The sequence below is a fragment of the Staurois parvus genome, unplaced genomic scaffold (genome assembly GCF_062004578.1).
Source record: "Staurois parvus isolate SC_StPar_1 unplaced genomic scaffold, SC_StPar_1.0 ptg000217l, whole genome shotgun sequence".
NCBI lineage: Eukaryota > Metazoa > Chordata > Amphibia > Anura > Ranidae > Staurois > Staurois parvus.
Window position 1 is genome coordinate 2,036,712 of NW_028318013.1, and position 15,040 is coordinate 2,051,751.

A 15,040-nucleotide genomic window follows, 5' to 3' on the forward strand; every position below is an offset into this window, starting at 1 on the left:
GGTTACTAGGCCATCACCACTACCTCATCAAACAGGTTGTTACACAATTCATCTATTGATGCATGACTTGCACAACAGATTTCATATCTTTTATTATACTATCATTTAATAAAGCTGATCAATGATTTCTTGAATGCTTTTCACAATAGGCTTCATCAGAAAGAAGTCCTACGTGACTGTAAACCTGTTGTGTTGCCCTCTCTCCCAAAGGGACTAAGAGGAGTTGCAGGACATGGACAAATACATCTAGTACTCACCAGAAGGGTCAGCAGAAGGAAATAACAGGGTAAAATGCCCACTTTAGTGAGTGCTGGTATAGATACGCATACAAGGAGAAGCGAGTGGGGTAACATGAGGGACTTGGAAGGGGATAGTGGTACAGGAGGAAATAGCTGTGGGGGATGGAGTGGTAGGAAGAGTGGAGGAGTGGACTTTATTGAATGTTATCTCAAAAAGATATGTAATCTGTTGTGCTAATCATGCAGCAATAGAGGATATGTGTAACAACCTGTTGTCTGATGCAGGGGTTGGTGGTGGCCACCTAACCTTCGCCTTATTTCTTTTTCTATATCTAACAAGTTGGAAAACCAAATGAACAGCTATTCCTACATAACTACAGAACACACAGCCAGGCAGGTGACAAGCATATTTCTTGGTTCAGCAATGAAGATTCATAAATATGTATCCCCTCTGCCAATTCTTCCAATAGCTGGCTTATTAGACAATAAATCTTAATCCTCACCTTTGATAAGCTAACAGAGAGGCGATGCAAGTAGTTAATGTGAATTTGAAAGTGTAGGAGTGAACTTCCTGACTGTGTAGTGGGGCAGAGGTGTGTGCAAGAAGAGCTGAACAGAATTGTATCCACTTTGGCATGGTTTACATTTATTTAATTACACTATGTATTTAGCTGTTTGCATGGATTTTTTTAAAGGTTTTATTTATGTTCCTGTAATGCTCTTGTATTCCAAACACAACAATGATTTTGTTATAATTACTTATTTTTCCCTAGGTTTAGAATCTAGAAGACCCAGTTCTCCATTAATTGATATAAAACCAATTGAGTTTGGTGCATTAGGAGCTAAAAAAGAGATTGTACAACCAACAGTGCTGAGGAAAATATACACCCCTGAAGACTATTTTAGAAAATTTGAACCTCATTTATATCCCGTGGACTCCAGCAATGATGATGTAGATTCATTAACTGATGATGAAATTTTAACAAAGTATCAATTAGGTATGATGCATTTTAGTACTCAGTATGACCTTCTGCACAATTATCTGACTGTCAGGGTGATTGAGGCCAGAGACTTGCCACCTCCAATATCTTACGATGGCTCTAGACAAGACATGGCTCATTCAAACCCATACGTGAAGATATGTCTATTGCCAGATCAGAAGAACTCTAAGCAAACTGGTGTCAAACGTAAGACCCAGAACCCAGTATATGAGGAACGATATACATTTGAAATACCATTTTTAGAAGCCCAAAGAAGAACATTGCTTTTAACTGTGGTGGATTTTGACAAGTTCTCTAGGCACTGTGTTATTGGGAAAGTGTCAATGCCACTAAGTGAAGTTGACCTTGTAAAAGGAGGACACTGGTGGAAGGCCATCATACCAAGCTCTCAGGTAGGAATTGTTTTCTATATATATATATATATATATTTATATATTACTGAACAACAAACAGAATGAATGACAGAATGTAAACTTTCAGGATCCCTTAGATCCCTTATTCAGGCTTTTTTTTTTATAAATACTGTATCAAGTAAATGTATGCAGCCTGAAGAAGGGATCTAAGTTATCATGAAAACTTGCTTAAGGTAGCCAAAAAGATGAAAAGGTGAATTAAGACCCTACAGCCTTCCCACCCCTGGATCCCTGCTATACTTACCTTCATGAGTGATGAGCTGTCAGTGCCTTTACAACCAGTGCAGTGGCTCAGGGATTTAAAATTTCTGCTCTTCTCCCCTTTGATTCTGCAGGGCTTCTGGGATGGATTAGAGTGATGCTGTGTACCTGCGCTGACTAATCAGAATGCCTCTGATATGCTGTATCTCATATGTCCTGAAGAAAAACAGGGGAGAAGAGCTAGGATTTCAATTCTCTGGACTGCTGCACTGGCTGCATGGGCATTGACAGCTCAGCACACACAGAGGAAAGTACAGCGGGGACTGGGGGAGCTGTAGGAGGGTAGTTCACCTTTTAATTTTTTCTTTAAAAGTGAACTTACACTTGAAGTTTTGGATAGGGGCTGGGGAGAACACCTGTCATGGTTTCACTGCTATTCAGGGCTCCATTAGAGAGATTTCTCATCACTCTGTCCTGGTAACAATGGTTTCGCAAAACAGGAAGCAAGGGAAAATTTGCAACATAGACATCAGCAGAAATAAAAAGCTGACGGGTTCTACCTTTTTTCTACCCCACTAAAACATTTTTTTTTTTTTCTGAGTGAATATTGCAGATTTCACCTCATTGCCTGTCTGATAAAATGGCTCGGATCAGCAAGTTAGGGTAAATCTTTCTATAGGAGTCCCTAGTGGTAGCAGTAAATTCCAACATTGTAATCCTTGTTTACTGTATCCAAAGCTAAAATTTAAAGTTTTGTCTGAACATACAGTATATGTTAAGATTTGAAGCTTGAAATTATTGTTTAAATGTACATTACTGAACAAAAATATCAGACTTTTATGTGATAAGGATTAGCATTCAGTATTCTTGAAGGATTGTACTGGTACCATGAACTTATCTTTTGCAGAAAATAAATGACCTTCCTGTTCAGATTAGAGAATGAGAGCAGCAGAGCCTGAAGGCATTAAGTATTATTAAAAAGGACAATTTTCATTAGTCCTTGGCACAGTATGAGTCACGTATGGAAGCATTAGACTCCACCACTCCATATATATTGAAGGCTTAGCGACACTTCATTTGCTGCTGTATTTTTTTTTTCTGTCCATAATGTGTGCATGAGAACGTTCATGATTCAGTTTTTTTTGTAACAGTTAAAGAAATTTTCAAATTACCCTTTGCACTAAATAAAGACATAACATTTAGATAATTTGCTAAATTTGGTGTAAGCTACATGGTTTTTTTTTACAAATTAAGTGTAAGAGAATTGGCAAGTTCTAAAAAAAATTGCAAAAAATGGCAATTTTGTCAAAAGAAAATGAGAAGACACTGAAATAAGCATTGATGGAACACCACATGTGACCCTCAAAGCATATTTCCACACTTGTAATCACTTTTGAAAAAACCCCACTATATGTGTGTTATGTGTTCCCATTTACACAGAAAGGCTAAATGTTTTAGAAATATTTAATACGTTTTTGATGTTTCACAGGAGGAGGTGTCGTGGCTGACCGCAAGGTTTGTTGTACAATGTAAAGCAGGCCATAGATGGATCGAGACTCACCCGGTTTAGCAGGGACAGGGACCATCTATGGGCAGGCTGATTGTACCCAAGTCAGTCCATCGATCGACTTGGGTACAATCAGCCGTTTTTGCATGCAATCACTGCCTGCGGCTGTAGCCACTAGGAAGGCTCCTCAATGGCAGAACACAATAACGCTGCTGGAGGGATTTCCCCCAGCAACGCTAACTGGTGTTGATGGGGGAATGGAGTGATCTTCATTGCTTCCACCGGTAGAAGAAGAAAAGAAAATTGATTCATCTGTGTCTTACCTTAGAGTGAGCCAGTTCCAAGTGTGTCCTCATTAACATACAATGCAAGAAGCCCAGCCTCTACACCTTTAACCCTTTGTTAGAACAGACAGTGTTCTGTTCCATGCACAGCAATTTGTATGTTTTTTTTTTTAATCTTTAATGCATAAACAATGTTGTTCTTTAAATGTTGAGAGCCCCTGATGCATATAGTAGGAATATTTTAGCTCATCACTGGCTACTCACGATGTCTGTGATTAACACGATTTTCAATGTTGTGCCTCCAATCCCCTCACTTGGCTCTGCCATTCACAAAGCACAGCGCAGTGATGATGTATATTAGTGCAATAAGAGAACGAAGTCAACCAATTGCCATTTCTGATTTAGACATCAATGTTGTTGTTAATGACCTACAGTATATCGAGAGAATTTGGGGTAGGAGGCAGCGAAGGAGGGTAAGCAGAGTCATTTCATGAATGTTGATCTATATCAGTTTGATGTGAGGATGCCAGCTGGCAGTGGTTAGCATACTGGAGCATCATATGATCGATGTCATACAAAGGGATGACTACTATGTAGTTGGGTCTTTGCTACAAAAGCAAAATGGAGGAATTTTTCAAGGATTCTGAAAGGGGACAAGACATTGTCAAGGTTTTTTGTGCAGTAGCCTTTGCTAAGTAGGTAGCTTCTAATCCCAGCTTTGCAGATAAGGCCCCTTTAAACCTTTGCTCTACCATGCCTGTTCCCTCTGCCAACACTGGCAACCACTTACTGGATATTTAGCAGCTATACCAAGGTACAACCACCAAATGAAAGTCATGCAAAGGATGGCCTGAGTCTGACTCCCAATATATACACACACATTTCCTAAATTGCTAGTACAATATCCCAAAAAGGAATCAGGTAAAGAAACTATTTGTATCGCACAATATGCTTTCTCCCATATTATTTTCATATGGACACATTTTAAATTTATGTTCAGTTCAAAAAAGAATAAGGTGTGAACACATCTAGAAAAAATGACTTAAGCTAAATGACATTTCATTCTGGGAAATGGCTTGTGTGTACAAATCAGGTGAATTGTTGGTGATGCATATTTTTAGAAGTTTACTTAGATCCACTGAATAGCCTTTGCATTTAACACATTTGTGTAAATAAGCAAACTTAGGCAGACATGGTGTAGCAATATAATATTCCACAGTCAGGAGCTTCAACCTGATATTATAAGGAGCACTGTTGTTTCATTAGAGTGATAAACCCTCAGTTTCAAGCACTTTCAGCAGCTGATTTAATCACTTATTGAGTATGCAGCCTCTTCATTCTTTAATCCTTGCCTGTTTCAGGTTAAGCTGGTGCTATGGCTGCTGCTCCATGTTTCCTTTTTTATGGTGGATCCTTTTTCTTGCATTGTTGTATGGACTCACCTGTGCATGCAGGGACTACAGTTGTGACTCCTTAAACGGTGTGGATCAATAGAAACACACAGCCCCACGGCCTAGGATGGCAAAGCAATCTTTGCCCCTTGTTCTTCCTCCTCCAACTATCCCTTCTCCAAACTAACAGACTGACTGCAGACTGCACTGGCCACTTGTAAAGTGATAGTGATATCCTTGTTCTTCATATATAATCCATACACATCTGCTACTTTATGGCGAGATTTAAAGGCTTAGAGGTTGATAGCAATAGAATGTACACTTTGAATTAAGAATACATAATTAAATATAATTTTTGTAAAATAATTTAGTGTCACTATAAAGAATTATTAAACCCAAAACCAAACATGTAATATATTGCAGCTTACCAATCATTGGATGTGGTCGCTGCATGAGTTTCCTTTTCTCAGGATTTTCCCTTCTGTTTTCACCCAGTGATCTGGCCAGTAACACTCCTACTGTATTAGATTGCCCCCACTCTGGTTGAATGAGCACAGGGGGCACCTTTGAACAGCAGAATTATCAGTCTTGTGTTTGATGTACTAGCAGATTTAAATGCACCAACAAATTGAAGCCAATCTCCAGCTGACACTTTCTAAGTGTAGCACCCACCTAGAGTAGAGTAGGCTGCTAGGTAAATTTAGTTGGCTCCACTGTAATCAAAGGAGCAGTGGTTGATTAATTAGGGCTGCCCAGTGTCTCATGGGCTGCTGCTGTTACATCTCCCTGTCTTCTAGAGGATTCTAGGATCATAATGGGAGGAAAAACAGGGCATGCAGCCTGAATATTTTTGGGACTCCAGCCAACCCCTGGGGAGGTGTGCCCAGCTAGTGGTGAGAGGCCTGAACAGCAGGTTCAGAGTTCCTGGGTTCAGTCCTGCTTTAGGAGACCCCTGTGAAAGGGGGCTCTGCCCCTGAGGCAGATTTCTACAAGAATCCAGCCCCTGAGGCAGATTTCTACAAGAATCCATTAGGAATAAACCGAGGTCCCAGCTAGGCTTAGCTGAAAGACCTATTCGCAAGCTTGAGCAGAGGGATCAAGTTGGGTCTGGAGAAGCTCACTGGAGAGAGACCAGGGGGAAATTTGTGTGAAAGAGTCCAGCTGTCCTATGGTGGTGTGAGTCTACATCTCCCTCACTAGGAAGTGCCTGGTGGATATTGGCAGGAGGCAACCGATGCTCCTGTAGCTTTGTGAATAAGTGACCCCATTGCTGAAGAGTTAGTGACTGTGTATAGCTTTTAAACTCTGGAAGAAGTACACCAGCATAGAGATCCTGTAGAACATTATTTTTTTTCTTATCCCTATCCAAATGTATTCTTCCCAATAAGAACCCAAAAAGACACCCCTGGACTGTTCCTTTGAGCTAGTGAAATAGTGAAGAAAATCCTGTGTGCCTTGCTGTGCGTGCGCTAAGTGGGGAAATAGGATGGCTTTCACCAGCGGCTCCTACAGGGGTGCGCTACATAAGCTCTTAAAGCAAACAGTTTTTTTTCCTTTTGGGATAAAGGTTTTACATAAATAAATAAAACTGATGATTGTAAACACCCTGCTAGTGTTAAATAGTTTGCCTCACTTCTGTAACTGAAACATTGTGATGGAGAGCTTGTTCTTTTGAAAGACAACAAACGTACAGGCTAGATCACAAGATTAAAATAGAAGAAAGCAAGCCTAAAAAAGAAAAATGAAAGTAGCCATAGTGCCTACTATAGTGCAGAAATAAAAAGCTGCACTATAGTAAATGTTTGATTTGGGGGTTAATACTGCTTTAAAGTAATTGTGTAGCCACTGTCCTAAATATACACACACAGACCTGTCAAAGTCTATAATTTACAAACCCACTGTTAAAAGGTATCTAAACCATGTTTTTAATAATTTCTATTCCTCTTCGTAATTCTAGTCCTCTGATCATGGTTCCCTCTGCAGCACATCATGGAGCAGTTGGTCAGCGTAAGTTGGAGATGGGCAGTCTGAAAGTGAGGCTGGGGCTTGAGACCACTGTCAATCAAGAGAGGAGGAATGGATGGGGAACATGGCTCAAAACAGACTACTCAAGATACAGGCACACTGCACACTTGCACAGCATGCCTGCACCTTTGAACAGGCTTAGAAGTCATGCAAACTGACCACACTAGCACAGATCTGATTCCTTGCTTAGCATGGTTAGTTTACAACCAGGAAGAAAGGGAACTGACAGGATCAACCAGGTATTAGATGCCAAAATAAAATTTTTAATTGAAAATGAAGTGTTTTCACATTTAAAAAGACACATTATGAAATTTAAATTTTTAAGGTAACAAACACTAACTCTTACCTGTAAAGACCAGAAGTTCAAGGAAGCAGCACAGAGAGAGCAGGAGACAGCAGCAATGGAAGTTGTAAACTACAAGAATTTTAACAAATAGTTTACTGAGGATTGTTTATTTTATTGTGCTCAATGAAGAATTCTAAAAAATGCTGAGACTTTAATACTAATTTAAAGTGATAGTACTAAATGCTGTAATATCCCCTTGATAATGTCCTAATGGAACCCCTTGATAATGTTCTAATGGAACCCCTTGATAATATCGTAGTGGACGAAACACGTCAGAGAGGAGTGTACACTGCTGTGTGATTCAGGGTCGGCAGCGGCTATTTATGTAAGTTGACATTTCTTTGTTATACTTACTATGAATTTTATTGGATTTTCATAAATACTACACTATTGGAAGCCTATACATGTTCCACCTTTATACATACCTAAGCCTGGCCCTGATCCAGAGCTGTGCATAAGAGCAGTGGCTCTCTCTCTCCTCTATGGAGATCGAGGCAGCAATGGAAGCCATTAGCTCCTTCTGCTGTCAATCACAGCCAGTGAGGAGACAGTGTAGGGCGGGGCTGAGCTGCGCTCTATGTGTCAACAGACACACAGAGCATGGCTTGGGATCGAGCCTGCATGTGTGCCCCAATAGCAAACCCTATTCTTCTTGCCCAAAAGTACAGGTCTACAGTTACAGGATCAAATAAACACATTAAAAAGGTATGTACATATATGAATGAATATGTGTGTGTACAAGTGTTTTTATGATCTGCAGTCACTGAAAGTGCATTAAATTGATGTTAACCATATCCAAGTGAGTACTGAGGGTTTTTTAATGAATATGGCTCCTTATAGGTATTGGGGAAGCAGATAGACCTGCAGCTGCCTGGTTCATTCTAAGCAAATCATGTTGAACATTGTGTTCTGCACGGATGCTGTCTTTCTGCTTGCTGTGTCGCGCTGGCTCCAGTGACAGATGTTTCAGCCATGGCTATCATGATGAAGTAGTTCTGCCCGCTATAAGCACTGCTCATACAGCTCTAACCAGTGCAGTAACCAGGGTAACTAATGTTCAATTGACGTTCCCCTTACAGACAGCTGTTTTTCCACAATTATGTTCAGTTATTGACCCAGCTAAACACTACAGTGTTTGTCACTGATTCTTAACAGTATGAAGAAATTCACATATCCAGTGGTATCAATCTTTTGTTTTAGAGACACATTTTAGTTATTTATGAAAACTCTTTTTTTAAAGTGAACATGTCTTTATATTGCACCACCACAAGCAGATGCAAACATCTAAAATTAAGCACATGGAGGAGACTGAGTTACCTTCAAAAATCTACTTAGTTTTCTGGGAGTAATGAAATCTGGGAAAACTAAAGTAGTATTAAACACTTAGTGTTTTTAGCTTAACACATTGAGCACAATAAAGTAAACATTCCCTGGTAAAATATGTGTTAAAATTCTTACCCCAGCACTTGTTGTTTATAATTTTCAATGCTGCTGGCTCCTGCTCTGCTTTCCTGAACTTTTGGTCCTCACAGAAAAGAATTAAAGTGACATAAAACTCTGGTTCAAAAAAGAATCCTATTCAAGTATGTATTCTTAGATCAAAAAAGTCTTCTAATGTGCAGAGCCTCCTCCAGATCTCCAAGTTCTTTTTTTTTTGCTGTTGTGATCCCATTTTCCTCTTGAAGGCTGCTATGTTCATTATCCATGGTCCACTGTAAGTGGGAAATTAGCCACCCTCTCTTGCTTGTTCCTGAGATGGAATGCACTGTATAGAGATGGATGCACTCTGTCTGTATCTAGGGCTGTGCATCTGTCCCTGTACAGATGTAAAGACCCCAAAGTGTGGTGTAATCCATACAGCTGCTGCATCTGTCAGCCTGTGATTGATTTTTAACAGGCTGCTGGCGGCAGCTGTATGGAACATCTGACACTGCTGGGGTGCATAAACACACACTGTACAGGACTTTGTATCTGTGTAAATTAGCCCTACATCACACTGTTTTGAATAAAAAAATACCTTGTCTTGTGATGTTATTAAAAAAAAAGAAATTGCTCTACCCCAGCTCCCTGCTTAGGCAGCTTAGGTCACATGGTCACCAGCTAGCAATCATTACTGCAGTTAATCTTTTGTTTTCAATCGAACATAGAACATTTGAATATACACATCAAAATGTGATCAGAGTCCAGTGTAATTTGTTCCAGACTGTATAAAGTTTTAAAAACTTGGTGCAGTCTTTAAATTAAAGTGCAGGTGTGCAATCACTTCTTCAATAGTAGATATTTTAGTCTACCCCCCCTATCAGCAGCCCTGACTGTACTCATGTGCACTACCATAAAGACTGTGTCCCAACGCTAGCCAGCTGGAGAACTAGGACTAAAGACCTCTCACTCACATACCTGCTTCACAAGAACTTTGCATATTGCCCATAGTAAGAGGCACCGCTTTAGGGAGTTTTAAATTTCATCACTGCCATTCATATAGAATGCACTCTAAAGTGGATATAGTCTACTGTCCACAGAGGAGTTATCACAGTATTAACTATCTTTGCTCTTACTGTTTTCTAATGCTATAACTTATTGCTGATTTTGTGGATTGCCAGGTTTACTTTACTTTAGTTGCATAGAACTCCATTCTATGCTGCTGTAGCCTAGTGAACATATTGTCTAGTGAACTGTGATTGACCTAAACCTTTATGTACTCATTTATGTGCATACTGCTATTTACTGCAACCTGTGACAATATATTGGGTTCATTTACTACTAACCAGTCCGATGTTTGCTTTCTGATACTGATCCTTTAGTTGTGTGCAGCTTATCTATATTTGTGTTCCCAGTGGCAGTGTAGTATCCATTTTTTCAATCTGGTGTGTTAGTGGTGCTAAGGTTGTCAAGGCAGAAGAACAGAGAACCCAATCTACCAAGCGGCTCCTGAAGGGACATGGGGCATCGTCCTGGATTATCTCTGTTCTGAGTGTAGGCAACCAAGACAAGGAGTCAGAGACAGTAAACATGGACCATGCTATGGCTACTGGGTGGTGCCAAGAACAAAATGGTCAACTGAAGTCAGGAGTGGTAGTTGACAAGCTTGACGACAGCTGGACTGAAGAGCAGATCTGGCAAGCAATGACAGCACTACTTCCTGAGTGTTTATACTGGACATGAAAACCGATTATGTTACTTTTCACATTTACAGTATGTACTTCTAGAGTGGAGAAGGGGGATCCATGCCTGCTTCTAGGGGGCTATTCTGCAGCCAACTAATGATGTTGATGCCCTTCTGGCTCAGCTGAGAGTGACAGATGCCAGCCCAGAGAGTTCAAGTCAGATGACATGGACAGAAGGAACTGCTCTTTCAGCACCTGTGGCTATGATAGGGCTTGGGAGACTTTTTGGCAAAGTGCTAAAAGAATAAATCAACATACACTAGGTCTTGGTATTAGAAATTGAGAATCTTTTCAGAGAAAATGCCAGTGACTGCCAGTGAGGAGGGTTTTGAAGAGTGACTGGAACAAGCCATGCAAGCCTTGGATGAATGGGACATCTCTGAGGCTCCCAAAAAAACAAAAAACGGAGAACCACTGAGAGCTTAAGAGGGCCTGCCTCAGAAGCTTTTTGCAACCTGAAACTCAGCAAACAGAACTGTACCACCTATGAGTACTTAAGTAGCATTCAATATATGTTCAGGAGAACAGAGAAGGCTTCTGACCTCTGTACCAGTTTGAACATACCTATCAGAATGAGAAGGAGAAACTGTCCAAATACATGAGATGTCTTGACATGATAATGCATCAGCTGAAGAAAGGTATAGATCCCAGATCAATAAATGAAGTTTATAGAGCTCAGTCCTTAGACTCTATCATGATTCATCTGAAAACTCAAGGGGATGGTGGAATATTAAAGTACCCTGAAATAATTAGGACTGTTCTAGAATAGAAGCCATGCTGGAGGACAAAAAGAAAAGTCCGAGATCAGAAACTGTTGCTGGAGTCAGGCTGGTTAGTGCAATCAGTGTAAACATGTGAAACCCAGATGACCCAGCTAATGTAGATGATAACTGATGAATTGTCACATCACCTAGTGAGAGTGTTCCAGAGCCCGATCAATCAGAAATCTTAGTCTGTTGCTGCAGAGAAGCTGGAAAGTCAAGCAATTTGCTTCAACTGCGGAGGCGTGGGACACTACAGATGAGTATGCACAAGCCCACATAAGTCTGAAAACCACTGCAAAGAATAAACCAGCCATCTCCAATTTCAAAGAAAAAAATAAGAAATGGCAGTAGAGTTCTAAAGCCTTGCAGAGGGCACCCCCTGCTGCTGTTTCTCAGAGACTGTCCAACTTTCTGTCTTTGATCTTGGGCATAAAGCTTGAGAAAGTTAGTGCACATCAACCTCCTGAATCTCAATTGAAACACCAGCGAAAATAGCAGTCAGCCAAAAAGGGGGCAAGAATACAGACCAAAGGAACTGCTACACCCACTGCTCCAAGCAAAATTTTTGACAGGTTAGTAGGACCTTCTCCCATCATGCCAGTTCAAGCAGAAGGCATCAACACAAAGACCCTTCTGGATACAGAAGGACAGGAAACAATGCTGTACCAATACTTCTATGACAGACATCTAAAGCACCTGCCCATACTGAAGTTGGAAGAGCTGGAAATTTGGAGTTTGGGGACTCAGAATTTCCCGTATTATGGGTACCTGCCAATCAAGTTGACCTTTGTTCACTCCATGGCTGGGCAACCAGAGACATTTGATATATTAGTCATTGTGTACTCTTGTCCACCTAGAGCAAAGAAGATTTCTTTGATAGTAGGAAAAAACAATGATCTCACCAAGAGACTAGTCACTCCCCTTGCCTCCAAGCATGACACACTGACTAAGAGTGTATACCTCATGCTACAAGTGTATTGGCGCATGGTTCAAGAACAGAAAGCCTCAACGGAAGGAGCGGGTTCAGCTGGGATCAACCAGGGCCCTTTGTTGCCCTTGAAGCCAATTCTCAGAAAAAGGACATGGGGTGGAGTTGATTGCTGAAGTAGTGTCCACTAGGGCCTTACGACAAAGGGAAGATGCCTGTCAGTGCTCGCAAAATTACTGACTCTCCAATTAAGTTTCGGGCCTGAATGCTGATCATATAAGTAAATCTAGCTACTCCAGTCTCACCATCTCATCTGGCAGGGGGAGCAGCAGATGAGATCCCAGCACAAAGATTCAGCCCACAGAATACCCCGCTTTTGCCTAAATAGATGGTGAGAGCCAAAGCTTAAGTATTGAGATGGCGAGAGATGTTCTCCAAAAATGACTTTGATGTGGGATGCACAAAAAGTATTCAATGCAGAAATTACCTTCAGGAAGGCAATCACATTAGAGAAAAAGCTTGACAGATTTTACTGGGTGATCTGGGAGACCTTTGTGATCAATTGACAGAGCGGAGGCAAACAGGTGTCATTGGAGATTCAAAAAGTCCTTGTGCCTCTCCCATAGTGAAAATGAGGAAGAAGAATGGTTCCCTAAAGATGCGTTTTGACTACCGAACACTTAACCGGAGAACTATTTCTGATTAATATAGTACCCCACAGATAGAAGATTCTCTTCAATGACTGCCCGAGGTGAAGTGTTTCAGTGTGCTAGACCTGAAGAGTGGATACTATCAAATTCCCACACATCCGAAAAACAGAGAAAAGACAGCTTTTATCTGCCCACCAGGATTCTGTTAGTTCAACAGGATGTCCCAAGGCCTATCAGGAGCTCCAGCAACATTTCAATGTCTGATGGAACATACAGTGGTAGACATGAATCTGATTGAAGTGTTGGTATAATTAGGTGACATCATGGGTTTCAGCAAAACCCTTGAAGGGCATGAAGAGTGTCTAGAAAAAGTGCTGAAAAGACTTCATGATGACGGGCTAAAGCTGTCTCTAGAGAATTGTAAGTTCTACCAGCCTTCTGTCACTTGACCTGAACTGATTTGTGCTGCTGAGGAGTGGCCACTGACCCAAAGAAGTTGGAAGCTGTCACCTCCTGGCCAAGACCAAGTAATGTGACTGAACGGTAATCCTTTGGGTTCTGTTCTTATTATCGAAGATTTGTGGAGGGATTTATCTAAATAGCTCAACCCCTCAATGAGCTGCTAAAGAGTGAGGATGAAAAAGATGACACAGACTCACCAAAACCAACAACACAAATGAGAGGACCTGGGAAGCCTCACAATTAATCCAAGACTAGTGGACTGATCAGTGTTTGCAGGCCTTCCATCAGCTGAAAAGAACTATCCCACACACAATTTAGAGTTCTTGGCCCTGTGCCAAGGAGTAGAGGATTTGGCCAGAGGAGCAACAGGGGCTGAGATCATTGGAGTCTCAGTTGTAGGTATCTCCAAGTACTATTGCGACATAAGAGACAAAGGCCTACCCAAGCTCTCAAAGAAAGACGTGAGGAGGGATCAGATGGATGACCCTCTCTGGAGTTTAACATTAAAGGCTTTAGAGGGCTGAAGTCCAGATCTGCTGATAAACTCTCCAAAAGAAGCTTGTCTGGTTCACAAGGAATGGGATCAATTGCAGCTGCATGACAGGATGGACTGCCAAAGGGGCTCCTCAGATGGTCCTGAAGAGAAATGGCAACTGTTCCTGCTGGAAAAGCTTAGAGAGACAATGCTGGTTCCTTTGCATGATGATCATGGTCATTTAGGTCCTGAAAGTACTTTCAAACTAATGAGACCGCATCTATTGGCCCTGCATGCATGCTGAAGTCAAAGTCTATTGTAATGCCTGCATACGATGCATAGAGAGAAGATTTTACCCACCAGAGCCACCCCAGTGGGTCACCTCCAAAGACAAGGATCAATGGAGTTGCTGTGAATTGACTTTCTGTGCTTGGAACCTGATTCAAGTGGACAGGGGAAAGCCTGATGGTGACTAACCACTTCACCCAGTACTCCCAGGCATTCCCAACTAAAGACCAGCAGGCATCTACAGTGACAGTTGCCAAAGTTCTGGTACATTATGGCCTCCCTCAACATATGCATTCTGACCAAGGAAGACACTTTGAGAGTAGATTCATTAAGAGACTGCTAAATCTACTGGGCATTCAGAAGTCCAGAACAACCCCTTATCATCCACAACCAGAACGATTCAACTGCACCCCATTAGAAGAAAAACCACTGGAGCAGGCATATCTCAGCAGTCATACATGCCTACAACAGCACAGAGAATGATGCCACAGTGTACACCCTCTATATGCTCCTATTCGGGAGAGAGACCTGGCTACCCAGTGACCTGGGGTTCAGCACATTTCTATACCAGATGTCTGTGACATCCCATAGGTGGTATGTAGATTGCTTGATGAAGAATCCGAAGACAGAATATGAGAAAGCTCAGGTGGCTTAAGACATCCAAGATTAGAGAAACAAAAAAACTTTGATCTGAGAGTGAGGGTGCAGGACCGTCAACTGGGTGACATGCGTTGCTGAGGAATATTGGTGTCCCCGGGAGTTATAAACTAGCTGATTGGTGGAAATCCCAGGCCTATATGGTCTGTAAACAGTTGACTGAATTGACACTTTACCATATCCAGCTAGAAGGAAGAATGGGCCCATTAAAGATCATTAAAGACCTGACACCGTAGCCACCTGTT

The 15,040-nt window shown here is 41.3% G+C and overlaps 1 protein-coding gene across 3 annotated transcripts in view; it reads left to right on the forward strand.

Annotated features, from left to right (window-relative positions):
- SYT17 (synaptotagmin 17) overlaps positions 1-15,040 on the forward strand; it is a 189,170-nt gene that overhangs the window by 52,801 nt on the left and 121,329 nt on the right. For all 3 annotated transcript variants that reach the window (XM_089679068.1, XM_089679066.1, XM_089679067.1), the window contains exon 5: positions 1,013-1,632. In XM_089679068.1, coding sequence (XP_089535194.1) covers positions 1,013-1,632 — 620 coding nt within the window. The remainder of the gene's footprint in view (positions 1-1,012; positions 1,633-15,040) is intronic.